General features: G+C 44.4%; 1 protein-coding gene across 5 annotated transcripts in view; it reads left to right on the plus strand.

Moving 5' to 3' along the window:
• ITPR3 (inositol 1,4,5-trisphosphate receptor type 3) overlaps window positions 1-27,498 on the plus strand; it is a 126,131-nt gene that overhangs the window by 1,828 nt on the left and 96,805 nt on the right. For 2 of the 5 annotated variants that reach the window (XM_069073470.1, XM_069073471.1), the window contains exon 2: window positions 21,649-21,719. In XM_069073470.1, the coding sequence (XP_068929571.1) occupies window positions 21,649-21,719 (71 nt within the window). Of the gene's footprint in view, window positions 1-21,648; window positions 21,720-23,997; window positions 25,314-27,498 lie in introns of those variants that run through there. The other 3 variants (XM_069073472.1, XM_069073468.1, XM_069073469.1) reach the window with 3 other exon arrangements.

The following is a 27,498-nucleotide window of genomic DNA, read 5'->3' on the forward strand; positions in this document are numbered from 1 at the left end:
ACAGAGAGAGACAGAGAGAGACAGAGACAGAGACAGAGAGACAGAGACAGAGAGAGAGAGAATTGGAACCCAGAACTTAGAATTAAGGAGAAGGGGTGCAAGACCTTGCTTTATTTGCTTTGCTGAGGCATTGCTGACCAGGCATAAGGTGGCTTCACAGCTATTCTGTGCCCCCCTGCCCTTAAGCCCTGATTCTTTAATCTCTAGAGTTGGGAGGCTTTTGAGGGAGCACAACTCTTTGGAATAGTGACAAAACCCACTGGATTTGCCATCATCTGAGCTAGCTTTGAATGCTGGCTCTGTCATTTTCCCCCCTTGTAAATGTAGGCAAGTGACTTAACTTCCTTTCTTCTCTTCTATAAGAAGGAATTTGGACTAAATCTTATTACCCTTTGTGTCTCCCCCCCCCCCCCAGTAGCATGACCCACAAATTCACACTTGCCCAGAATCCCTGTGCAATCCTATCTTATCTCATTTGTCAAATGAGGTGGTTGGACTAGATGACCTCTAAGGTCCTTTCCAGCTTTGAGCCTATGGTGCTGTGAGCTGATACTCAGTCTCATACCCACTCCACCTGTTGGCAGTCCCCATTTCCCTTATCCAAGCTCCATTTTCTGTAGAGAGGAGCACTTTCCATTTAGAAACCTATCCCTTCTTATAAACACTGGCCCCACTTCCCCTGTCCCTCCCCACCTCCTCCTTCCCTCCCCATTACCTGGATTCATTGGTATTGGAATCTCTCCTATTGTCTTATTTGTTAGGCAAAGACACTTCCTATCCTCCCCTCTCCCTGATTTACCTCTGTAGTTCCACCTGTGCCCGTAGTGGAGAGAAAAGAGAAAGATGGGGATTATTCAATCAATCAACAAACACTTATTAATTGAAAGTTAAGTGCTAGGCCCTGTTAAGTTAACAAACAAGCTTTCCTCCCCCACTCCTCCTCTTTGGAAAGTTCCTTTCTGAGGAATCTTTTAAATCCAGTGAAACATCTGAGGCCCCCGGATAAATGTTGATCTGGAGAGAGCAGGGGACCATCTGACAGCCCACTGAAACCTAGAGCACAAAAGCAAGTGAAAGAGGGTGTATTCAGGGCTCTGTGGCCGAATCTAGGACCAGTTGCTTCAGGAAGGGATGGGTGGAGGGGAGATAGTGGAAAAAAATGCAGGATTTCGAATCAGAGGGCATAGGTTCAAATCCCAACTATCATTTGTATGATCTTGGACAAGTCATTAAACATCATAAGTCCCTCATTTCTACATTTGTAAAATGAGGGGGTTAGACCAGATTAGATGTTTCAGACATGAGGTCCTGGGCTGAATGTAGCCCACTTTATTCCCCACTTATGCCTGAAACCAGATTAAAATGTAATTCGGAAATATTTAACAAAATTACTAAAATACAATAAAACATCGATAATATTAGTATGTAGTTTTCCAAGTCAATATATGTAGCCCAAAGGGATGCTTATGTATGATTTAGTGGCCACTGTTTCTATTTGAGTTTAACACCACTGGACTAGATGGTCTCCAAGGTCTTTTCTAATTCAAAATCTGATGCTAGAGAGATTGTTTCCCTAGCTTCACAGTCATATCTCATATGACTGCTGGGCCCTGGGCCTATCCTAGTACAGCATTCCTATTAGATGCTCATTAAGTATTTATTGATGATAAGAGCTCACAGTAATATAACAGTTTATTTAAAAAAATTTTTTTTCAACTACTAGGTACTTATCTTCTTTTTTTCTCACTTCCCTTGATTGGAAAAAAAGAAAAACCAAAATCTTATAATAAATATGGATAGTAAAGCAAAAAAAAATTCTCATTAGTATGTCCAAAAATGTGTATCTTATTCTGTGTCATGAATCCATCTGTCTGCCAGGAGGTGAGTAGCATGCTTCATCATTGGTCCTCTCTCAATTGTGTTTGATTATTGAATTCATCAAAGTTCTTGTCTTTCAAAGTTGTCGTCTTTACAACATTGTTTGTTTGCTTTTTGGAGGCCAGTTGGGATTAAGTGACTTGCCCAAGGTCACATGGCTAGTTTTTGTGTTAAGTATCTGAGGCTGGATTTGAACTCAGGTCCTCCTGACTCCAGGGCTGGTGCTCTATTCACTATGCCACCTAGCTGCCCCTACAACATTGTTATAAGAGTTTACAAGAGGCTTTTTCTCCAACAGCTCTATGAGGTAAATAGTACAAGTATTTTTATCCCTATTTTATAGATGAGGAAACTGAGCTCAGAAAACTGATTTACCCAAGGTCATGTAGCATCTGAGGGTAGGGGTAGACTCCAGGGTAGGGCTTCTGACTCTTAAGACCAGCGTTTTTCATACTAGACTAAGGGTTCTTAATCTTTTCTGTTCTGTGGGCTCCTTTGACAGTCTGGTGAAACCTTTCTCAGAATGTTGCTTTTAAATATATTAGGATTGGACAACTAGATGGCACAGTGGATAGAACCCTGGTCCTGGAGTCAGGAAGACCTGAATTCAAATATGGCCTCAGATACTAGCTGTGTGACCCAGGGCAAGTTGCTTAAATTTGATTGCCTAAAAAAATAAAATAGGAATACAAAGGAAACCAGTTATGTTGAAATAAAGATGGACCTTTTTCCCTATCCAAGGTCACTGACCCCCTGAAACCTCTCTGTAGACTCTAGGTTAAGAAGCTCTGCCCTATGCCATTTAGCCTCATGAGGAAGAGGATTGGAAATCATATATACTGTACAAGGCAAGATGAAATAGACAGAAAGACAGAGAGAAGAGAGACACAGTGACAGAAAGATACCAGGGAAGGGTGGGTAAAGAGAGTGAGAGGAGGGGGGAGGGGGACTGAGACAGAGACAGAGACACACAGAGAGACAGAGAGAGAAAGGCATACAGAGACACAGAGAGACAGAGAGAGGCAGAGATACAAAGAGAGAGAGAGAGAAGTTAATTATGCTGTACCTCTAGGTAGAGATAGGAGACAGTTTGGAAGGACCTGTCATCTTTATTACTTTGTGCCTAGCATTGTGCCAGAGTACCCGGTAATTGAGCATTTCAGCTAAAGAAGGATCATATATTTACAGCCAGCAGGCACCTTAGAGCTCACTGAGTCTGATCTCCTTTTACAGATGAGAGCCCAGGGGAGTAAGCTGCTGACTCCAAGTCTGGGTACTTTTTCCATTGTACTTGAGGTCAGGGGTAGCACAGTGGGTTGATCAGAAGTCTCTAAATAGGCCCTGGAAACCTCCAGTGCTCTTTCTTCTCTTTCGGGCCTTGTTTTCCTCCCACTTCCTCACCTCACCCCCCTCCCCAACCAGAAGGGGACAATTAGACTTCTCTGGTTAATTAGAGTACCTGTCAAAGATTGTACATTAACTCAGTGACAGGCAGGGAGGGGAGGAGAGGGGAGAATGGGGAGTCATGGGAGGGGGTGGACCAGGAGGAACAGGATCCTGCTGCTGGGTAGTAGGGAGCTTCAGGGGAGGTAAGCCTGCCTACTAGAAGCTGGGTGGGGCCAAAGCACCTCCTACCACCCCCACCCCTCACCCCCCCCTCCCCCCCCCCCTCCCCTCCCTATCCTATCCTGCGTTAATGTACAATCTTTGACAGGTACCCTCCTTACCCAGAGAAGTCCTATTAGCCCCTCCTGGCCCCCCCCCAGCCCCCTCGGTAGGCTAGAAAACAAAATCCTGATCTTGGTAGGAACAGCAGACGAAGGGTTGAAGCAATCAGAGAAGGCTGCCCATGGTGGCTAAGTGTGAGAAGGAATTCTGACCCCTGGGAGTGGAGGGAGAGGTCCTTGTTCTAACCCTGGAGGTCTTAAAGCCCAGAGGAGTGGGGCCTTGTCCCTGATTCCATGGAGGAAAGGCAGAGGGAGCCTGCATGGGTGAACTGCCTGGCTGTGTTTGGAGGGAAGTAGCCCAGTACAATAGAAATAACACTAGATTTGAAGTCAGAGGACTTGGGTTTAAATCTTGGCTCTGTCACTCACTGTGTAACAAAAGGCAATCACTCAACCTCTCTGGGCTTCATTTTCCTCACCTGTAAAATGTGCTGGGGTTGGACAAGATGATTCACCTGTAAAATGAAGGGGCTTGAAATAGATGACCATCCCTCTAAATCTATGAACTATTATTTCTGGGTCCTAGATAGGGGCTTCCTTTGTAAGTTGGGCTTTAGCTCCCTTCTGCTGTTCCTCAAGCTTTCTATCCCTCCTTCCTCCTCATCTCCTGGTGTTTTTTGACCCTTTGGGCATGACACTGGTCCATTCCAGTGCCTCCTTATGCTGAGGGGAAATCACTCTGTTTGATGGTCTTAGGGAGCAGATTTGGAGGGGGCCCTTCCAGAAAACCAGCCCTCACCTGTCTCAACCAGACTGTGGAGAAAGAGAGGAGAGCCAGAAATCTCTTCCTTTTGGCTCCTGACTCAGGGGCTCAGATTTCCACAGTCTGGTCTAGGCTGGTCCTGCAGCTATTGAACTGCATATGTAGGACTGGGTAAAGGAAGGGGATGCTGGGGCAGAGATCATGGTGGCGATGAGGGGAGGTGCTTCCAGAAGGGCTTGGCCACATTCAGTGACTGAAAAAGAGGCAAACTGGCTGGATTCTGCCATTGGAATTGAATGGATGGAGGCGAGCAGAGAGAAAGGGCCCAAGGAAAGACCCTTTCTATGTAGGAGAATGTATGTAGGAGGAGGCTGGAGCAGCCTCATTGTAATGACTAGATTGTAAGTGGGGACTGTCTTTTGCCTCTTTTTGTATCTCCAGTGTTGATTCCCTGCAACCTTAAGGAAATAAGACTATTCCCACAGTTAACTCTTTTTTTTTTTTTTGCCTTTTGGAGAGCGATTGGGGTTAAGTAACTTTCCCAAGGTTACACAGCTAGTTTTTTTTGTGTGGGTGTTAAGTGTCTGAGGCTGGAACCGACCTCTGGACCTCCAGGGGCTGGACACCTAGCTGCCCCTATACAGACTTAACTCTTAGTATACCATTGAGTACCTAATACTTGCTAAAGGTCTACAAGAATGCCTCCTTATGGTGTGGTAGAGATCCTAGCTTCTCAAATACTTAGGCCAGCAAAGGGCAAGTTCTGCTAGTTTTTACCAGACCAGAAAGTCCTCACGGAGGAATTCAGAGACAGAGTATATCTTACCTCTGAGGAACAACCTAGATAGACATTCACTGTAGGGAGTGCAAAAATGTGTTAGGTAACTCCACATTTATTAAATGCTTACTGTGTGTAAGTCGCTGTGATACAAGCTGGGGATTGAATAACAAAAATGAAAAAGCAATTCCTGCCCTCAGGATGCTTATATTCTGTCGGGGAAGATGACATATAGATTGATAAGTAAATGCAAGGGAATTTGAGGAGGAGAGAACATTTAGCAATTAGGAGGATCAGGAAATATTTCTCACATGTGGTGGCAAGTGTGCTTCGTCTTGAAGACAAATTAGGATTCCAAGATGGGAAGGAAAATCATGGGAAGGAAATCTAGAAAGGAAGGTTGGGCCTCATTGTAGAGGACTCTAAATGGTAGGCTAATAGGCTTTTATTTAACGGGGGGCAATAGGTTTTTCAGTAGGGGAAGATACCAGCAAACCTGTGCCTTAGGAAAATTATTTTGGTAGGCATATGGAGAAAGGATTGGGGGGTGGGGAGGAGAGGCAAAAACTGTAAACAGAGGCCTTTTAAAAGAAAGATAGGTGGTTATAATATCACAGCGGATCTAGAGTCAGGAAGACCTGAGTTTGAATTCTGACTCAGACACTTAACAGGGTAGCTGCATACACTTTGGTAAGTCATTGTAACTTTTCTAGCCTCATTGTCTCCTCTGTAAAAGGAAGTCTTCGTGATGGCTTGTAAGGCCCTTTTCAGCTCTACTCTGTGATCCTATGATCTTAGGAAGTGAGGTGTTTTGAAGTCTTGAACTGTGACGGAGGCCACGTGAGACAAACTCAAATGTTGTTATTGAGGTATAATCAAGAAAGGAAAACACAATCGTTTCTGTTTTGGTCCAGTAATTAGAGAGACCAATGAATCAGCAGATTTTGTGGGTGGCAGGGTGCTAAAGTGCTGGGTATACGAAGACAAAAACTAAGATGTTCTTGCACACACACACACACACACACACATACACACACACACAACTGGGTGATGCTGGTAAATATACATTAAGTGCTGAGTATAGGAGCTCAGATGAGTGAGAGATCATGGGGTGGGGGTAGCCAAGGAAGATTTCTTGGAGGTGATGGACCTTGAAGGATTGATAAGATTCAGGCTCTATTCCTTTTCTCCTAGGGATCTCCAGATGAAGTCCTATCTTTGCTCCCATTGATATTTCAATCTACTTAATTTGTGGTTGTTTCTTAACTTTGTGACTATGGGCAAATCCTCTCCTCTCCTTGGGTCTCAGATCCCTTGGCAGTGGCTCTGACAGTCTACGAAGATATGTGAATCAGGAAGATGATTTTGGCAGCAGTATGAAAAATGGGTTGGAAGGGGGGCAAGAGTGAGGAGTCTGTTGGTGGCCACAGGGGTCAGTACTAGGGTGGTGGGAGCAGGAACAGAGAGGAGGGAAGATGCCAGAGGTCCTATCAAGGTACAATCAACATGACTGGGGAACTGAGTAGATAGGAGAGCCACAGGAGGTCTTTCCAGGTCCAGCCAGTTGCCAGTTCTGTTCTTCCTTGGAGTTCCATGTTGATTATATGTCCACACCTACCAGGCACCTCTCATTGCCCTTAGTGTGAGACTAATTTTTAATTCTTTAGAGACAGTTTTCTATATGTCTTGCTGCTAGCTAGCATGGAAATAAATGTTTACAAATGAGGGACCAGTATATTAATGATTGCCTGTTTATGATCCCTGGACCTGAGTTAGTTCAGCCAATCCATAAGCTTCTTGTGACCCCCTACCCCCACCCCAGATACTGGGGACCCTGTAGGGTTGGGGCAACCTGGCAGCTCTGTGGAAGCCCCTAGGGTGGGCAGTGCTCTTGGAGAGGAGAGTAAATGAGGGGAGGCAATCTTGGTTGTCTCTGGCCCAGCTCCTCCTCTTTTTCCTCTTTCTCCACACCTCCCCTCCCCTCCATTCCCATCCCTACTTCCCCTACAGCCAGACAGCCAGGAAACTCCTAGAGTGAGTGTGGGGCTGGGTTAGGTCAGCTGAGGACTTTGGGGAAATCTCCTCAAAATGCTACATATAAACATCAACTCATTGTTATTATTATTGCTGTTGTTATTGTTTTTTAATTTTTGTTTTATTTTACCGAATAAGTCCCTAAGACTTCCTTTCTAACACATTTGCTGTTTGACATTCTCCTCACCACAGATAAGAGGCAGCAATAGTATGGCAGAAAGGGCGCTAGATTTGAGGCCAGAAGACCTGAGTTCAAATCTTGTCTCTTCTGCTTTCTGTCCATGTGATCGTGGGTAAATCATTGAACGTCAGGACTTTGATTCTCTCGGTAGTAAAACAAGGGCTAATAATGGGCTAAATGACCTGAATGGCCCCTTCCAGTTCTCAATCTATGACCCTTTGACCAGAGGAAGGGATGGAGGGCTCCTTACTCCTTCCCACAGCCTCAACAACTGTCTGTGGATTTCCTTTCATGTATAAATTAGGGGCAGGGGTATCCCCATTCTGTATGAAGAAGCAGGGATGCTTTATTGGGGTATTAAGGAAAATTAGAGGAAATCCAGGCCTCTGGACTGACTGCAGCCCACTGAGGGTTAACTGTCTGGTTGAGAAAGAATGAATAGGGATGGGGCAGGGGTGGAAGAGCCATTGGGAGAGATCAGGAAGAAGAAACCCTATGGTGGCTGCCCTCTGTCCCTTGGCCCCCAGGGCTGGTTCTTCTCTTACGTGTTTTAGTCTGGATCCCTAAACCTTGTACTGGGTCCAGCTGCGTTCAGCAAAACTGATTTGATAGGTTTACCTGCCTGTGGGTTATAATAGGCAATGCCTAGGTTTGCAGACCAAACTTATGGTTGGTTCAACTTTGGGCCCCCCTTTTCCTTTGTCTGGAATAAGGAATTCCAAGAGTCCTTCTTCCTAGACCAGACCCCTAGGGTTTCTTAGATAATGTTTTATGACTGACTTGGGGGGTGATTTTCATATTCAATTCATCAAGGATTGAGTCTCTACTGTGCCCAACACTATGCTAGGCTTGTTGGGAAGACAAGACTAATACTTGGAAACAATTAGAGACAATTGTCTAATTAATAACTCACCTACAAAGGGCTTTTATGGGCAGCAGTGCATAGAGCACCAGGCCTGGGGTCAGGAAGTCTCCCCTTCCTGAATTCAAATCTGACCTCAGACACATCCTAACTGTGTGACCTTAGGCAAAGTTACTTTACCCTGTTTGCCTCAGTTTCCTCATCTGTAAAATGAGCTGGAGAAAGAAAATGCAAAACACTACAGTATCTCTGCCAAGAAAACTCCAAATGGGGTCACAGAGACCTGGCTACGACTGAATAACCCCCACCCCTACCACTACCACCACAACATAGGGCTTTAAGGATTTTCCTCACAAACACCCTATAAAAAAGGTAGTATAAGTCTTCTTATTCCCATTCTGCAGATGATGTTCAGAGAGGCTGAGTCTGTGGTCACACAAAGAATAAGTGTAGAAGCCATGACTCATCTGATTTATTACTACAAGACCAGTGTTCTTAGATCAGACTGGGTTATGTAGTTCAGACTATAGGTAAGGGCTGTAGGGAGACAATTAAGAGTTGGAATAATTAGGAAAGGCTTCATGGAGAAGATGGAGCTCTAGGTGGACCTTGGAATCATGGGATTTGGAAGGACAGAAGGAAGGGAAAGACTTCCCAGGCAGGATTTTTTTGGGAGGGATATCACAGATTAGGCAGGCATGAGCATATCCTGGTCCATAAGGCAGACCAGGCCCTGAGTGGATACAATACATATCATGCTGAGGGTAAGGTCACCCATGTAGGCAGTGGCATGGCTGTGGACCCAAGATTCTCTGATTCCAAACTCTGTGCTGCTGCCTCCTCTATGGAGTGGGTCTTGGGGAGTAATGGATCTCCAGGTGGGGTTATGACAGATGGTGGACAGGCACTGAAAGCCAGGCAGAAGGGTATAGTCCTGCCGTATTGGGCAGCAGAGAGTCACCAGAGGATTTTTGTGCTGGGGCTGAGCTGTGATGAAAGTAGTGTTTTAAGAAGATTAATGTGAGGGAGGTGTAGAGGAGGCAGTCACCTGGGGCAAACAAATACAAACCAATGGCCCGTGTCAGCACAGCAGTTGTCTGCCTCTGACTCCCGCACCTGCTTATTTGATTAGCAAATTCCTTTCTCTATCCATTCATCCATTCTCCATCTCTCCCCCTTTCCATCTTTCTCTCCTCTGTGGAATGGGATTCAGAGCCTGCAATGAGAAAGCAGAAAGGGCCAATCATGAAAGAAAATTCACAGTACCAGGGAAAAGGCAAAGACAGTCTCAGGACCCTGTGTCTATGTATAAGATGGGCAAATGGAATCATACAGGAGGAGTCCAAGCCTTGGTGAGGGGGATAGTCAAGGCTGCACTGATGCAAGTCTCTGGCTATGTTTCCTTCTTCTTAGGGTCTTGAGTTTCATATTTATAACATGGGAACAGCAGGTAGTTCCCCATCCTAGGGTCATGGAAGAACTAGAAAGAGTGAAAGGCTTATGGGTAAAGTCAAGGTCAGAGTTGTTGTTAAGGTTAAGGTAGGGTTAAGAGTAGTGGTAGGACTTTGTGATTCAAATTGTGATTCAAACTGAGGGAGATTGAAGTTGGGGTTAGGTTTAGGGAAAACAGAAAAAACAATAATCCTGTTCTCTAGGAAGAGAACAAGTATTTATTAAGCACCTACTGTATACTAGGAACTGTTACTTCATTTGATCTTCACAACAACCCTGGGAGGTAGTTACTATTATTATCTTCATTTTACAGTTGAGGAAACTGAAGCAATCAGGAGTTAAGTGACTTGAACAGGGTCAAACTAGTAAGTATCTGAGGCTGAATTTGAACTCAGGTCTTCCTGAATTCAAGGCCACCTAGCCACCTCAGAAGGAGCTTACAACCTAATTGGAGGAAGAGTCATATGTACACAGGTAACTTTGATACAAGGCTGTATATGTTAAGTGCAAAGAAGAAGTTCATAGAAAGGCCTGGAAGAGGTCACTTGTGTCAGGAAAAGTTTCATAGAGGAGGTGGGACCTGATCTGGGACCTTGAAGGAAAAGAGGGATTTCCTGAAGGGCATGGAAATCTTATCTGGAGCTTATAGTGTGACCAGTGGAATCACAATCATTTGAGCTGGCACAGCTTTAAAAGGGTATCTGCTCTACCATCTCTAGGGCTGGGATGGGAGGGAAGAAATTTACATGATAATTTTATTATATATTTAAAGGAATAGTGAATTGTACGTAATAGATTTGTAATTTCCTATGCAATCATTTTTAAAATTATACTATATTATGGAAATGCTTGTTTTATCCCATAAATTAAAAATAAAAAAAAATGAAAGGAAATAAAAGGGTACACCTACCCCTTTTCCTACTGCTCCTCCAATCCTGTTTGAGCATCCTTGGTTGAGGATCATATTAGTACTAATACTTATGTGATAATAATGACTTTCATTTATATTGAGTCTTAATGTTTATAAAATCTTGGCCTCCCTAAAGATCCACACTGCCCCCCCCCACCAGGTGCTTATGGGCCTTGATTTTGCTGATACCCTTCTATGCTACAATCCCCAGGCTGCCAAACCCAGAAGGCCTATCCTCATTTACAGTCCCTTTCTGTGTCCAAGACAATCTCCTCGAACATTCTCCCTTGCCTGTCGTGGAGCCTTTATTTGAAAGTAGGATGTTCTAGTATCAGCTTTGCTGTTTACTTGATTTGTGCCATTGGGGCCAGTCATTTCCTTTTCTTGTGCCTTAGTTCTTCATCTGTAAAAACAGGGGCTTACAGTAGATTGTTTCTAGGTTTGCTTCCATTGAGGTTTTATTCTTAATATTAACCAGTCTAAGCCTGATCTTTGCTAAGCCAAATGTTTAATTTCAGCTGCCTCTAGTATCGTTCAGAAGACCTCAGGAATGACTGTTTGACTCTAACCATCCCCCCCAGTACAGACTGGCTTTTCCCCCCCTAGAGGGGGAACCTAAGCTGCTTTTGAGGACTTCCACTAAGTTCTGGTTTCAAGACTGGGGGAATTTTATAGTTCTTGTCTTTTTATCTCCTCCCCCAATTTTTTTCCTTTCCTTAAATTAAAATTTTATTAATGATTTTTATGTGTCCCATTGATTTTAATATATACTGCACCCTTCTCAGAGGTCCTTTCTTTTGAAAAATGAAGACAAAGAAATTGACATAGCCATCACATCTGAAAATGTGTACATCATTCTGCATCCATAGTCCCCCACCCCCACCTCTCTGAGGAGAGGACGGAGGTTCATTACCTAATCTCTTCTCCCAGACTAAGATTGCTCATTACAATTATGCAATGCTTAGCTTATCTTTCTGTGTGTTCTTTTGGTTTACATTATTGTAGTCAGTTTGCATGTTATAAGATCATAGATTGAATATCTACCTGTGATCATAAATATGTGGTTTAGAGCCAGAAGGGACTTTAGAGGCCATTAAGTCTTCCCTCTTCCCCCTCATCTTACAGATGAAAGCTGAGACCCAGAGAGCATATGTAATTAGCCCAGTGTCACAGATCATGGGAGGCAGCATTCAGTTTTAGGGCTTTCTGAGTCCAAGTCCAGCAAACTATCCACTGGTTCATCTAGCTACCTCAATGCCTGTTTTCCATGTTCTTCACTCCATACTAATCTGCTCACACAAGTCTTCCTGTGTTTCTCTGAATTCTTTGTTTTCATTGTTTTTCCTGGCACTGTAATATTCCATTAGAGGTACCAAAATTTGTTTAGCCATTTATCCACTTAAGTTTCCAGTTCTTTGCTACCACAAAATGTGGAGCTTTGAGTGTTTTGTTATATAGGGCCTTTCTTTCTTTCTTGCTTCTTCCCCATATTTTCTACCTCTGTCACTAGACCTCCTCAGTGAATGGTTGGGGGTCCTTAGCCTAAGAACTCCAAAAATAGGAATCTCACAGCCTCCTTCTATATTTTTAAATTTTTAGTTTTATTTTTTCAATTAACAAAAATTTATTTTCTCCCCTTCACGTGTTCTTCCTATTGGAAAAAAAGAAAAGAAAAAGATTACTTATAACAGATATTCACAGCTAAACAAAACAAATTCCCTCATTGACTATGTGAAAAAAAAATCACATTTTGCACCCCTAAGTCCATCTTCTTGTTAAGAAGTAGATAGTTTGTTTCATCATCAATCATGTGGAATTGGGGCTGCCAGGTAGCACAGTGAGTAAGAGCACTGGCCCCAGAGTCAGGATAACCTGGGATTGAATCCGGGCTCAGACACTTAGCACCCACCCAGAAACACCTGGCTGTGTAACCTTGAGCAAGTTACTTAACCCCGATTGCTTTAAAAAAAAAATCATGTGGAATTGTGGTTGGACAGAGTTCTTAAGTCTTTCGAAGTTGCTTTTCTCTATAATATTATTATATAAATTGTTCTCTTGGTTCTATTTACTTCACCCTGCATTAATTCATTCAGGTCTTTACAGGTTTCTTAGAAGTAGTCTCTTAGTTTAAAAAACATTTTTTTTCAGCACAATAATATTCTGTTGCATTCATACACCATATTTGGCTCAATCATTTCCCAGATGATGGACACTCCCTTAGTTTCTAGTTTTTTGCCACTATTAAAAACGATGTTATAAATCTTTATGCACCTATGGGTCCTTTTCTTCTTTCTTTGATATTGTCCTGACATCTCCTGCGGCCAAGAATGCTTGCTCTTCATTGTGTCTAGCCTGGATCAATCCTTCCTCCTGAAGCTCTAGTCTGTTTCTGACAGAGATGAGGAAGGTAACAATGGAGCCCCCAGTGCTACCCCTTATGGGAATTCCCAGTGATGATTTTCAGCATTCAGCCCCCAGAGTATATCCTCTCTTGGGAATCTTTTTTTCCTTATCTAATCTCCCCAGTGCCCTACCCTGCCTCTTCATTGCCTTTCTTAGGCTAAATCTCAAAGTCCATATTGGGCAAAGCAGGTCTAACTTCCTTGAGATGGTGATTATTGGGAACCATTCAAGGATTTGGGAATATAAATGCTACCTTCTTTTTTTTTTTCTCCTGAATTAAGGTCTTGGGGTTGTGGTATAGGACCCTTCCACATGACAAAGTAAGGCAGGAACAACTTTTGCTGTTCAACCCCATCTTATTTTATCTCTGGCAACATCTTCAACCCCTCTCTAGAGATAGCTAGGTAGTGCAATGGATAGAAGGCTGGATCTAGAATCAAGATGACCCTAGTTCAAATCTAAGCACAGACATTTGCTAGCTATGTGACCTTGGACAAGTCACTTAACATCTGTCTGCCTCAGTTTCCTGAACTGTAAATGGGTTTAATAATACCACCTATCTCCCAGAGTTGTTGCAAGGATCAAATGAGATAATATTTGAAAGGGGCTTAGCATATTGCCTGGCATATAATAGGGGCTTAATAAATACTTGTTCTCTCCTTCTTCTTTTATCTTCCTGTCTGCCAATTCATCAAACATTTATTAAGAGCTTACTGAATTCAGAGTATTCTGATAGACATACAGGGAGCTAAAAAAAGATCAGCTGAGAAACACACCTTGCCCTCTGGGATCTTACAGTCTAGTAGGACACAAATAACTGTAACATAGCATAGAATACAAGTGTGTACATCACATGCAAGTCACATGCTTTCTAAGGTCTGAGGAGCAAAAGATAATTTTTATATTGAGGGAAAAGGGGATCAGGAAAGGCTTCATGGAAGAGGTAGCATCTGAGCTAGGTTTTGATTTCAGGAGCCCATGATAGAGGTAGAACATTCAGGGCATATTGAGACTGTGAGAGGTAAGAGAATTCAGGCATGATCTAGGGCACCATACGTAGTCTAGTTCTGTGAAATGTAGATTCTGTTGGGGATGTAGTGGAAGGTAAGGCTGGACCAGGTGGGTGATTTCAAGGCCTTGAATATCAGGCTGAAGATTTTGAAAGTGATAAAGAATCCCTGAAGCAAATGTAAGTAAAATAACAGTGGGTCTGGAGACAGAAGACCTGTTTTCAAGACCTGGCTTTTCTGTTACCTGAGTCATATTGGGCAAAATTAACCTCTCTGGATCTGTGTCTTTACCTATAAAGTGGGTGAGTTGAATTAGTCAATCTTCAAGGTGCTGTCCAGCTTGTCCTCTGATGCTATGGTTCAACACCATGGTAGATAAGAGAAAGATCATTGTGGGCTAGAGTAGTCAATGAAGAAAGAGAAAGTCTCAGAGGAGAAAGGGCTTAAAGCTGGATTTTGGGTAATGGATAGAATTTAGAGAAGAGGGAAGAGCATTTGAGGGAGAAGAGCAGGAGTAAAGGTGAAGAAGTGAAAATGAACCTTGTCTATAGATTGGACAGAAAAGAGACCAGGCTGGCTGGAGCAGAGGATTTGTCCAACAGAGTTATGAGAGATGGAGAGTTAGATTGGGGTACCTTGTCAAGAATAATTGTATAAACCCAAGTGGACAAAAAATAGGAGGAATAGGGAGATCTATGCATAATGTGGTATTGTGGGGAAAGCCCTGGATTTGGAATCAGAGGGCCTGCATTCAAATGTTGACTCTGCTGTGGTACCTTCTTTCTTGATGATGCATCTGTCCCTTCCCCTAAGTTAAGCCAGAGCCTGAGTCCGCCATGGTGTTGCCTTAAACTCTGATGAAGTTACATGAGCAGATGCTGAATTTTTTTCAGGGGGTGGCCTGTATGAATAAAGTTCTGATTACAGTGCCAGGTGTGTGGATACTTATAGACACCTGTGTCCTGTGTTAGTTTAATAAACACAGATGCTTTTCCTCTCTTTCCCAAAGGTGATGGCTGGAGTGAATTCCTACCAAAGACATAAATTCAGAATTTAGAAGGAGTGCTGAAATTGCTTAGGGGAAGGGAGTAGAAACAACTCCCATTAGTCTCCCAAAGTCCTATAATGACTTTAGATGGGGCTGTGATTGTTAACCCTCTTCATTTGTTGAATACTTAGCTATCTTTTAAAAGCCAATTCAGATGCCACCTCTGAACAAGGAGCCTTCCCTAAGTTTCTTTCGTTAGTAAGAGCACTTTGTCTTGGCCTCTCTGAGATACTTGTTATATATCATTTTGTATTCTAATTAATTATGGATGTGTTTTGAAATTTAGAGGGCCCATATTGGAAAAGTCCTTAGGTTATCTTGTCCAACTCCCTCATTTTACAGTAGAGGAAATTGAGACCCAGGGAGGCTAAGCTGTCAGAGACTGAATTTGAACCCAGGTCCTCTAACTGCAGGTAGAGTAGTGGTGCAGTATATAGAATGCTGCTCCTCGAGTCTGGAAGTCTCAGATTTGGCCTCGGACACCTACTAGTTGTGTGACCCTCAGCAAGTCACTGAACCCTGTTTGCCTCAGTCTCTTCATCTGTCAAATGAGCTGGAGAAGGAAATGGCAAGCCACTCTACTATCTTTGCCAAGAAAACTCCAAAATAGGTTCACAAAGAGTCAGACGTGACTTAAAAAAACCCTTCTGTCTTCAGAGCCAGTATGCTTTCCACTGCACTGTGTGCATTACACCAGGATGACAGAGGGAAAGTTTTTTCTCTAGTGTCTGGAATAGTACTCAGTACATAGTAGATGTTAAACAAATGTTTCTTTAATTGGTTAATTCATCAATGAGATATTTGAGGCATTGAAGGATTATAGTCAGAACAGACCTCAAAAGTCATCAGATCCAACTGTTCCATTTTACAGTTGGAGAAACTGAGCCCTAGAGCGATGTCATTTGCTCAAAAGTAACACAGGTAGTAAGTGATAAAGGTGGGGTTTGAGACTAAGTTCTCTGAATCCAGAGGCAGTGTTTTTTCCACCATATCACATTCCCCCCAAGGAGACTTGTATTGGGAATGATTTCTCCATCAGCCAAGAGGGCTTTGCTGAGAGTCTGATAAACATCTCTGTAGGAGGGGAGAGGGGTGTATCATGGTGGCACTCAAAAGGAAAGGGGCTTGAGAAACAACTTGTTCCTTTTTCTTCACTTGCCGTCTGCTTCCAGGGCCTCTCGGGAACCCTGCATCTGTCCTGGAACTAGGAGGGCTTCAGAAGTTGGCAGCTGGGCAGGCCAGGGCTGTCTTTGCTCTCCTCCCTGGGTGATGGTAGAAGCAGAAGCAGCAGCAATAGCAGCAGCAGTACTATCATACCTGTGTGTCCCTGGGCAAGTCACTTAACCCCATTTGCCTTAGTTTCCTCATCTGTAAAATGAGCTGGAGAAGAAAATGACAAGCCATTCCAGTAGCAGAAGCAGCAGCAACAGCATCATAGCAGCAGCTAAGAGGCTATTGAACTTAGTTTCACTTGGCGGAGGAAATCCTAGTGAAGGGTCCTTCCTGTGCTACTCCCCACCTTCAAAAAGTGTGATGTTTCTCATTATTAGTATGCAGGCATGGGAGGACAGAGAAAGTTTGTTGATAAGGGGCTCAAGGGCATGCAGTGGTGGTGGAAGTTGGGAGAATTTCTTGGGAGCATTTCATGACCACTGCTACCCAGACCTTGGGTGGGGAGAAAAAGGGACAATTTCTGGGACTTCTATTCTGATCTCTCACCCCTTGGGCATCCCAGGGATCCCAAGACATTCTTATTTTGTCCCTCAACTTGTTAGGATCTGATTTCTCCTCCCTCTTCTAGATTTACCTGTCTTGTGTCCCATCCCCTCTGGGCCTCACTCTGTGCTAGGTAATAGACTGACCTGATAAAATAATTCCTGCTAATCTTTTAGTGACTGATAATGGCTTAATGGGTTACTCCTCCCTGATGGTAAATGTTGGGCTGTGGCCCAGAGAAAGGAGTGAATATGTAGGAATTCCAGGTGCTGTGGCTGGCTGGGTATGAGAATATTTTTAGGAAAGGGGCATTTTCAGGGAGGCTCCTTAAATCATAACATGAAGATGGCTGTTAGTCTGCTGACCTTGCTCACCGCTACTGTGGATTACATTTTTAAGTCCAAATACAGCTTGGTCTTCAGGCATCTGTTGGACCTCCTGCCCTCTTCTGTTCCCCTTTCCTTTCACCTTATATCTCATCAGTTCCTTTCCTTATAATTCATTCCTCTGTAAATAGAAAAAACTGATCCCTTGTCCCTCACTGGCAGCTGCCTAGTTTCTCTCACTTATTGTTCACCATGGGAAGATTTGAACTCAGAGGATGTTGGTTTGAATCCTGTCTCTTTTAGCAACCAGCTCTGTGAATTTGGGCAAGTCATGGGCTCTCTCTGGGCCTTAATTTCCTCATCCTCATAAACTGGGAAGATTAGATTAGATCAGTAGTTCTTAACTTTTCATGTGTGTCATGGACTCCTCCCACAGTCTAGTGAAGCCTGTGGTTATTGTTCTCTCTGGGCCTTAATTTCCTCATCCTCATAAATTGGGAAGATTAGATTAGATCAGGAGTTCTTAACTTTTTATGTGTGTCATGTACCCCTCCCACAGTCTAGTGAAGCCTGTGGATGTTCACTTATTTTCAGTTGTGTCCAACTCTTTGTGGCCCCACTTGGGGTTTCCTGGCAAAGATACTGGTGTGGTTTGCTATCTCCTTCTCCAGCTCATTTTACAGATGAGGAAACTGAGGCAAACAGGGCTAAGTGACTTGCCCAGGGTCACACAGCTAGTAAGTGTCTGAGGCCAGATTTGAACTGAGGAAGAGGAGTCTTCCTGACTCCAGGCCCATCTACTGTACCAACTAGCTGCTACCCTGAAACCTACATAAAGGCATAAAATTAAATACAGAAGATTACAAAGGAATCCATATTGAAATGCAATATGTGTGTGTGTGTGTGAGTGTGTGAAGTTCATGAATCCTAGGTTAAAAACCCCTGGATTAAATGGTCTTTAAAATCCCTCCCAACTCTAACTCCAGTGATCCCTCCCTTCTTGGCCATTCTTTATCATTCTCCTGAATTCATTTCCTCTTCTTTTGCATGTTGTGTTTTAAAGTTTGTAAGCCCTTTTCACTCAGACAGAGTGGCTCAGAGTCGGGAGCCGGTGGGTTCTCCTGTCTCTTGGATTAGCCTGGGAACTCCCTGAAGGCAGGGATTTTGGGGGAATTCTGAGAGAAGGGCAGCCCTGAGTCTGAATTCCCTTACACATCCCAGCACACAGGATATACTCAAAAGACAAAGAGGGGACACCTTTATCTCATTGTCTATCATTTCTTCTACCCTTTTATTCATTCTCTGTCACCTTGGGCACATCACCTCTTTGGGTCACCTCATTTTAGACTCTAAATGCTTTTCAGTTCTAAATTTCCAAGGCTACAATCCTAGCTGAGAGACTCTGAGCCATCTAAATTTTACTTGGACAGTGACATTGTGGGGAGGCTTAGCAGAGCAATCCGATTCTAGATTTCTAGACTGATGAGGTCTCCTTGGTGTCAACTTGAGGGACCAGGGGCTCTTCTAGGGCTTCAGGTACTACTTGGAGATATGGAGAGAGGGCAGTAGCAGCCAAGATTCTTCCCACTCCTTTCCTATCTGTTCAATGAACAATGTGAATGTGAGCTGGAAAGTGGATGACTGTGGGCTAATAGACTTCCCTCCTCTGCTTCTGCCCTTCTAAATCCTACCCATCTTTTAAGGTCTGGAAAAATTAAGCCCCATCCCCTGCATGATACCTTCTGTTGACAGTCCCATACCCCTGAAAATGAAGATGTATACATTTTTATTGGGGAAGAAAGAGAATGGAAGAAGAAAAAGAGAAGTAGAGAAGGCAGGTCCATGGGGTCCCAGGGTAGAGGAACCTTGGGAGGAGGGATATTGTTCAATAAATGAATGAAAAAAAGTATTTATTAAGTGCTTATTATTTTCAATAATAATTTTGCTAGGCTCTTGGGGATATATCCCCCTGTCACATCTTAGATTCAGAAGCTGGAAAGAGCCTTAGAGACCATCTAGGGCAGGGGTGGGGAACCTGTAGCCTTGAAGCCACATGTGGTCTTCTAGGTCCTTGGATGCAGCCTTTTGATCGAATCCAAGTTTTACAGAATAAATCCTTTTATTAAAGACCCAGAGAGTTTAAGTGACTTATCCAACGTTATACTGGTAGTAAGTGACAGAGGCATGATTTGAACCCAGATCCTCTTGGCCCAGAAGGCCAAGAGTACCATAGTACTTTTAGTAAGTGTTCTTATTTATAGTTATAAGACCATATAATGTCAGAGCTGGAAGAGACTTTAGGAATCATTCAGTCCAGTCTCTTTATTCTACAGATTGAGGGAGGGAGGTCCAAAGAGGAAGAAGATTCGATTTGTCTCTTGAGGGTTGTGAGACAACCAGGCAACTGGATGAACAGAAGGACAGGAAAACACTCAGACAGATCTTGGTCCTGGGCCGCTCCTCACTCTGTCCCCAGAATAGCTACATTCACAGAACAAACACATCATCCGTAGGTAGCCATTACCCCAACCCCCCAAACAGCAGTAGTCCCTCTTCCTGAGGGCTTCCTACCATGCCCACCCTAGGGGCAAACATGCATTTATCTGTGTATTTTATTTATGTATAATCCATCTGCATAGGTCTGGTGTGTGCTGGCGCCCTTTCTTTTTGAGTGTTTTCTCTGTCCTCCTCATGGATTGAGGAATCTTACCCTTTTCAGTGTTAGGAGCTGTTCAGGAAGCCCATGAAGGCACAGGGTTCAGGGCATGAATGCCAATCTGGATGTTAGAGGGGGTAATTCACTGCTGTGAAGTCCCTCAAGGAAAACTGGATTTCCTCCATTTTGTTTTCACTTAGCACTGTCCCCCTCCCCTACCTCTGCCCTGAACCCTAATTCTGATTTTAATTGTTTCCTGCTATAGTAACTCCTTCTCTCTGGGAGGAAAACGATCTGATAAACGCAATGCATAGGTTCCCAAAGTGGGTGATACTGCCCCCTGGGGGGTGCTGGATTGATCCCGGGTGACAGTGTGGAAGTGGGAGGGGGTAGTGGTAGTAGTTTGAAATGACACAAATTAAAAAAAAAAACATGAAAGATTTAAAGAAAGTACATTTCCAGGGGGGTGTTGCACATTTTTTTTTTTTTTGAGAAGGGGGTGGTAGGCCAAATAAGTTTGGGAACTTCTCCTAAGGTATTAAGAAGTAAGTGACTCTTCCCCTAGGATATTTACATTTTAAAAGAATAATCTGGAGAAAGCTGAGCTTAACTGGAATTGATGAAACCCTAATGGAGAGACTTTCAGGCATCCTTCTGTGTTTGTGTCTGCATATGTTGGTGGGAATTTTCTGGTACCTCTCATATAATACTACAGCTACACTAAGGGTTGGGAGGTAGTCTATGGTGAGACAAGAAATGGGGGGGAAGGCTGCTTTCTCTTTGCTGACATAGGGCCGTCGATTTTGAGCTGGAAGGGGCCTTAAAGGCCATTTTAAGTTGACCTTCATTCTATAGATGAAGAAATGAGGCTTACAAAGAGTAAATGCATTGCCCAGGGTTGCACACTCAATGTCATAGCCAGGACTCAGACATATGTCCTCAGTCTAAATCTGTCTGTAATAAGGGTGCCTCCTTTCCTGATCTCTCTAGCCCACTGCAAGCCAGAAGGAATTTGAAGACATCTTAAGAAGTAGCTTAGAAGCAGTTAGGTGTCGCAGTGAATATAGCACCAACCCTGAAGTCAGGAAGACCTGAGTACAAATGTGCCCTCAGATACTTGACACTTAGCTAGCTGTTTGACCTTGGGCAAATCACTTAACCCCAATTGCCCTACCTTCCCCCCCCCCCCCCCCAAAAAAAAAGAAAAAAGAAGTAGCTTCGTTGGAAATTGAGAAGGTGCTCATCAGTTGGTATGGCTGAATAAGTTGTGGCATATAATTGTGGTGGAACACTATGTGCTGTAAGAAATCATGAGCGGGTTGATTTTAGAAAAACATAGAAAGACTTGCATGAAATAATGCAGAGTAAAAGGAGCAGAACTAAGAGAAAGTTGTAGACAGTAACAGCAGTGTTCAGAGAGTAGCTGTGAATGACTAAGCTATACTGAGTCATATGAATATTCAAATCAACTACAAAGGATGTAGGAAGGAAAATTTTAGCCATTTCCAGAGAAAGAACTGATATGTGGAAGTATGTATTGTATGGTTACACGCACACACATACACACACACACACACACAATGTTGGCCTTCTCTGATGCATGGCTCGGAGAAGGTAGGGAGGGAAAGCGACCACTAGAATTCAAAAAGTAACAAAAAAAGGGAAAAAAAGTAGTATAGTACAGTAGAAACTAGTGGTTTTGGAGTCAGAGAACTCTGGATCTGTCAGACTGCCTCTGTCACTACCTTTGTGACCGTGGGCAAGTCTCTGGGCTTCAGTTTCTTCATCTGTAAATGAAGGGGTCAGATCACATGACCTGACACCCCTTCCAACTCTCAACCTGTGATCCTGTGATCTTACCCAGTACTGAGCCCCCCACAGTGCCATGCATGTGCAGCTGGAGGCACTCAGTAAAACGGTAGGTGGGTTGAATTTGTTGTTGATGGGGTTCCTCTGTTTTACAGGCTGGTGGATGACCGGTGTGTGGTGGAACCAGCTGCTGGTGATCTGGAAAACCCACCAAAGAAGTTCCGAGGTAAGCCTTTTAACCAGCCTGCTCTGAACAGCAAGCGGGAGGATGAGCAGTAGGGGGAAGGGGCAGGCTAGGGTGCGGTGGGGGCTCTGTGGGGCATCTGTCTCGTTTCTGCTTGCCATCATATAATCAAAGAAGCTTATCACTAGAGCTTCCTTCCCATGTCTGGGTGGGGGTGGGGTTGGCACATTCTTCCACTGGCCCAGACTGGGTTCCTGATTAGGACTCTTCATGAACCTTTCATTACTCTGAATCAGGAACAAATCTTCATGAGTTCAAATCTGACCTCAGGTACTTCCTACCTGTGTGACCCTGGGCAAGCCACTTACCGTGTTTCCCCGATAATAAGACACTGTCTTATTATTTTTTTTTGGACAGAAAAACACCAGAGGGCTTATTTTCAGGGGAGGGCTTATTTTAATGAACATTGACAGCAATTTTAATAAACAGGTAAATGTGAACAAAAAAATGTACCTTTATTCAATAAGCAAATCACTGGGGAAGAACAGGATGACGCGCTCACTGCTGCAGCTCTGATTGGATGCAGCTTGGGAGCGCGGCGTGCGTTTCACGGGGTGGGGGGGGAGATGGTGCATACAGAGGGTACCGTAATGTAGCGTGTAGCGCAGGGGATGACTTTCACTACAGTAGCAATCTCAATAGGGCTTATTTTTTGGGGAGGGCTTATTTTAGAGGAATCTTACACAGTAAGGGGAGGGCTTATTTTCGGGATAGGTCTTATTATCAGGGAAACACGGTAACCCTTTTTGCCTCAGTTTCCTCATCAGTGAAGTGAGCTTGAGAAGGAAATAGCAAACCATGACAGTATCTTTGCCTCACATGGGGTCACGAAGAATTGGACACAACTGAAAATGACTGTACAACCACAACAGCAAGGGTGGGCAAGGGCTCTCTGTAATCTGGGAGAGCAGACAGTGGGGGTGGCAGGGAGTGTAGCAAATCAGCCAGGCTTGAAAATCAGGAACCCTGGCCACTCTATGGAGGAGTGTCTCTCAATCTTTCCTGGTACAAAGACTGCTTTTTAACATCAAAAAATTTCAAAGACCTTTCCCCTCCGTCAGGATGCCCAGGATTGTGGTTGTACTATAAGTATCCTTTAATTGAGAAAATATATGACTGCATATGGATCCCTTAATTATTAAGAGGTAGGGAACCTGTGGCTTGGAGGATCTAGGTCTAGATCTAGAAGGTTACACGGGACCCCAAGGCCACATGGTTCCCCAGCCCTGCCTTAATACTAACAATCAAAAAGCCTGCTCTCCTGCCTGAGGAGTCTCTGGGTCAGAACTTAATAAAGTAGGGCCAAGCTATGCTTACTTCACTAATAACTCTTTTCCCTCTCCCAACTCCCCTTCTACTTGTTTACCTGTAGCCTTGTCCCCTGAGATGGAACCTTATCCCTCTGGGCCTCACTGCCCCCTCCAAAGCTTCTCTCTAGGTATTGGCTACCCTGTTAGAATGTAAGCTCTTTGAGGGTAGGAACTATCTAACTTGTTTATATTTCTATCTCTAGTGCCTAGCATATAATAAGAGATTATCTGTCTCACTGTCTATCTCTGTTTCTGTCTTTCTGTTTCTATTTCTGTCTTGGTCTCAGGGTCTCTCTAATAGCTACATCTATCTGGACTTAAAGGTTTTCAGAGCACTTTTACACATATTATCTCATTTGATCCCTTGAAACAATTCCATAGCCACTCCCGGCTCCCTCCCCTACCTCCGGCTCCCTCCCCCACCTCCGGGGTCCTAATCTACTATTGGGGAATTTCTGATTTAGAGTATGGCCTCAGGCAAGTCATTTCCCCTCCATGATAGAGGCCTCAGTTCTCCACTTGTGAAGCCCTGCCCTGCTCACCTCACTGGGATGTTGTGACATGCAAAGAAGATCATGTGTCTGAAAATGTTTTACACATTCAAGGTGTCATGCTCATTATTCTTTTCTGTGACTGGGCATGGAACAGAGAGACAGACAGACAGATCTGTGGCGTGATGGGTGAGGCCATGTGGGGTGGGGTAGGGGTGCAGGCAGGAACACGCCAGTCTTGCTTGCCACTGTGATATTCCTGCCCACACTGACTGCTCAGGGAGGGATTAGCCTAGAATTGTTCTCCCAAGGAATTCTGGGAGACATGCAGATTTTAAGGAAATCCTGTTCCCATTCCCAGCCATTTTCCCCCCAGCTAAGTTGTTAGTGGGGACAGTGCCTCTTGGATTCTGCTGCCAAATGGCCTAGGAGTCAAAGGGTCAGCAGGAAAGAAAAATGGAGGTCATCCTTTTCATTACCCCACACCTGATGGTTTGGTCCCTGTGCCTAGGTTTTCTAAGAGGATCCAACTGCTCTCCTTGATGTTCTGCCCACTGCCATGGAGTTATGGGGTGAGGGAAGGAACACTTAGGTGTATAGACCTTATGACTTGGGCATCTTCCCTGGGGACTTTATTCTGTTGAGAATTATTGTCTAGACAGAGCCTTTGGTGAGAAGCACCCAGAGAGGTGAGTGGCCCAAGGCCCCTCATGTCCTGACTGGTAGGTCTAAATAACTCAGCCTAGAAAAACTCCCTGTTAGGCTCAAAATTAAAGGGAATTTGTGTTCAGACTTTACTGTGTTTGCAGATCCAATTGACCTTTCTCCCATGATGGACCCCAAAGGTACAAGAACAGAAGAGACATAAGGATACCTTTCCAGGACCTATTCTTGCTATGGATTGAACCCCTAGATAGTTGGCAGATCCAAGGCTATAGGTTTCATTTAGAGCTAGAGGGATTTAGGTTAGATAGTGCTAGCAAGGACTTGCAAACAGAACTCCAACAAAATGCCTTAGGATTTCCTTCCCTAGAGTTCTGGCAGGATCATGAGAAGGCCCTTCCTCCCTATAGGGAGGAGTCCTCTTGGGAATTTGGGATTCCTTCTAGGGTTTTCCTTTCTGGGCCCTGCTCAGAGGGTGGAATATAGGAATTTTGAGAGGGGTGTGTGTGTGTGTGTGTGTGTGGGTGTGTGTGTGGGTGGGTGTGGGTGTGTGAGTGTGTGTGACACACATACACAGACAGAGACAAAGACAGAGACCCAGAGAGAAAGACAAAGAAATGGGGTAGGAGAGAGACACATAGAGAGGAGATGGGTGAGGTGGGTGGTACAGAAAGACAGACACAAAATGACCAAGAAAAACAAAGAGAATGAGTAAGAGTGCAGAGAAAGAGAATGGGTAAGAGACGGAGAGAAACTGAAAGAGAGAAGGGGAACAGGAGAAAGTGACAGAACACAAATGAACAAGTGGGGAGAGAGGAGAAGGAGGAAGAAAGAAAGAAAGAGAAAGAAAGAAAGGAACAAAGAAAGAAAGAAAGAGAGAAAGAAAGGAAGAAAGAAAGAAGAAAGAAAGAAGAAAGAAAGAAGAAAGAAAGAAAGAAAGAAAGAAAGAAAAAGAAAGAAAGAAAGAAAGGAAGAAAGAAAGAAAGAAAGAAAGAAAGAAAGAAAGAAAGAAAGAAAGAAAGAAAGAAAGAAAGAAAAAGGAAGAAAAGGAGGAGGTGTTTGTCTTTCTGGAGGGGGACTATGTTGCAGAAAGGGTCTATGCATGGGGCTAGGTATGTATGTTTATGTCCAATTTGGGTGTGTTTGCTTCAGCAAAGGGACGTGTGTGTATGTGTGTGTGTGTCTTTTTCTCTCTGTGTTTCTGCTGGGGATAAGTCAGGAAGGCGGGTGTGGCAGAAGATTTGCCTGGGGGCTGGAGTTGAGAGAGTTTGAGGCCAATTTCCAACAACAAAAACACTACTTTGCTGAACAAATGCTGCATTGACTCCCCCACTCTTCCCTCCCCCCTCCTCCCCATTTCCCCAAAGCTAGGGAGTGGCACCATCCAGATCTGAGGCCAGACTAAGGACTCTCCAGCTCCCTGCTTCCTGTACATCCATACCAGGGGCCTATATGCCCCCATTCCAACTCTGAACAGTGCCAGGTTCTGCCATCACCTTGGCATTAGCCCTTCCTTCTGTGCTTTGAGATGGTGGTGGAGGGGAGGGAGTTGACCTCCAACCTAGGGCCTAACTAGCCCTTGAGAAAAAGTGCCCTCCCTCCCTCTTCTGGTCTCTACAGCTTCTAGTCCTGCTTGGGGTGGGGCTGCCAACCAAGGCTAGAGGCAGTGCCAAGCAGAGGTGGCTTGGTAGGGCAGGCAGAAGCGTCTCTGGCCTCCCCTTCAACCCTTATTTGGAGTCAGGGGAATTGTCTGCTTGGCACAAAGAGGAGTCATTGTTCCCTCCGTGGGGGGAAACTGGGTATCTGGCACCCTTGCCAGCCTGTGCCCACCTGTCTCCTGGTTCTGACTGCTCAGGGGAGCTCTGCTCTAAATTAGGAGTGGAACAGAGAAGGGGGTGATAAATGCCAGGAGGAATCCCTGGATTTATTGGCTGGTCCTAGTTTAGGGACATCCCATTTATTCCCAGGAATCCTTTACCCCCACCACAGGGCCCATCCCACAGGCCTGAGGCCTGAGGAAGGGCATGGTTGGACAGTCAGGCAGATGGACAGTAAATGGATGATGTCTAAATACTGTTATGCACATGCCAATTTAGCTCCTCCAGAGTTTTACTCCTCCTTCCCTCCCTGAGGGCCAAGGGCCGAGGGCTGACCCACAGAGACCGGCTCTGCTTTGCTATCCCCTGGCTGTTGGCCATTGGTGTCTGGCTAGCCCTGTGGCCAGTGGTGAGGTCATAGAGCACAGACTGTTGAAGTTGGGAGGAACCTTTGAGACTGTAGGATAACCCCATCATTATCTAGTTTTATATGAAATTGAGACCCAGAGCAAGTTCCACCTTGTAAACAAAGGAGACCTTTCCTGATCTTCTCAATTTTGAGTTCTGCTCCCCTCCTCCAAATTAGTTTATATTTACTTTGTATTTTTCTACCTGCTTATATGTGTGCATGTTTTCTCCCCTGCTTCTTGAGGACAGGATCTACTTTGTTTCTATCTGTGTCTCTGTGCTTAGCACATAGTAGGAGCTTAATAAATGCTTGTTAAGTGAATTAGGGGTAGAGCCAGGACAGTACTCCAAAGCTTTTGGAGAGGAGGTTCTAACAGCTGCCAGGGTTAGGATGATCCCAGAGCACTACAGGGCACATGGATTAGGGCCATGACCTTGATGTTCAGTAGCTGGGATGACTCAAGCTTCAGAGAAACTGCCCACAAGGCTGGTAGTACAACCTACCTTTCGATAGCATTTTTTTTGAGGGGGAAGGCAGAGCAATTGGGGTTAAGTGACTTGCCCAGAGTCACATAGCTAGTAAATGTGTCAAGTGTCTGAGCATTTGAACTCAGGTCCTCCTGACTCCAGGACTGGTGCTCTATTCACTGTGTCACCTAGCTGCCCCTCCATAGCATTTTAAAGACTTTTATAATGTGATCACCTGGCAAGTAGGTAGTGAAAGGATTGTTTATCCAGAAACTGAAGTTTGGGGATGAGATGCATGGCCGAGGTTACACAGCTTGTTAGGGTCAGGGTTGGGATTTGAATCCAGGTCTCCTGACTTCAAGTTCTGGTTCTTCCTACTACATCAAATAGATATCAAGGGGATGTGCTTGAGAGTGGGGTAGAGAATTGGGGGGGGGGGCAGAGAAGGAGGTATTTTCTAGGCTTTGCATTTTGCCGAGTTCCATTTCCAGATTCTTCCTCAGATGTTCTTTTCTCTTTCTCCCTTGCTTCTCTCCCCCTTATCCTGCCCCTGCACACACACACACACACACACACACACACACACACACACACACACACACAC

The sequence above is a fragment of the Petaurus breviceps genome, unplaced genomic scaffold (genome assembly GCF_028583685.1).
Source record: "Petaurus breviceps papuanus isolate PSGF00001 unplaced genomic scaffold, PetGlider_PUasm1.0 90865, whole genome shotgun sequence".
NCBI classification, from domain to species: Eukaryota; Metazoa; Chordata; class Mammalia; order Diprotodontia; family Petauridae; genus Petaurus; species Petaurus breviceps.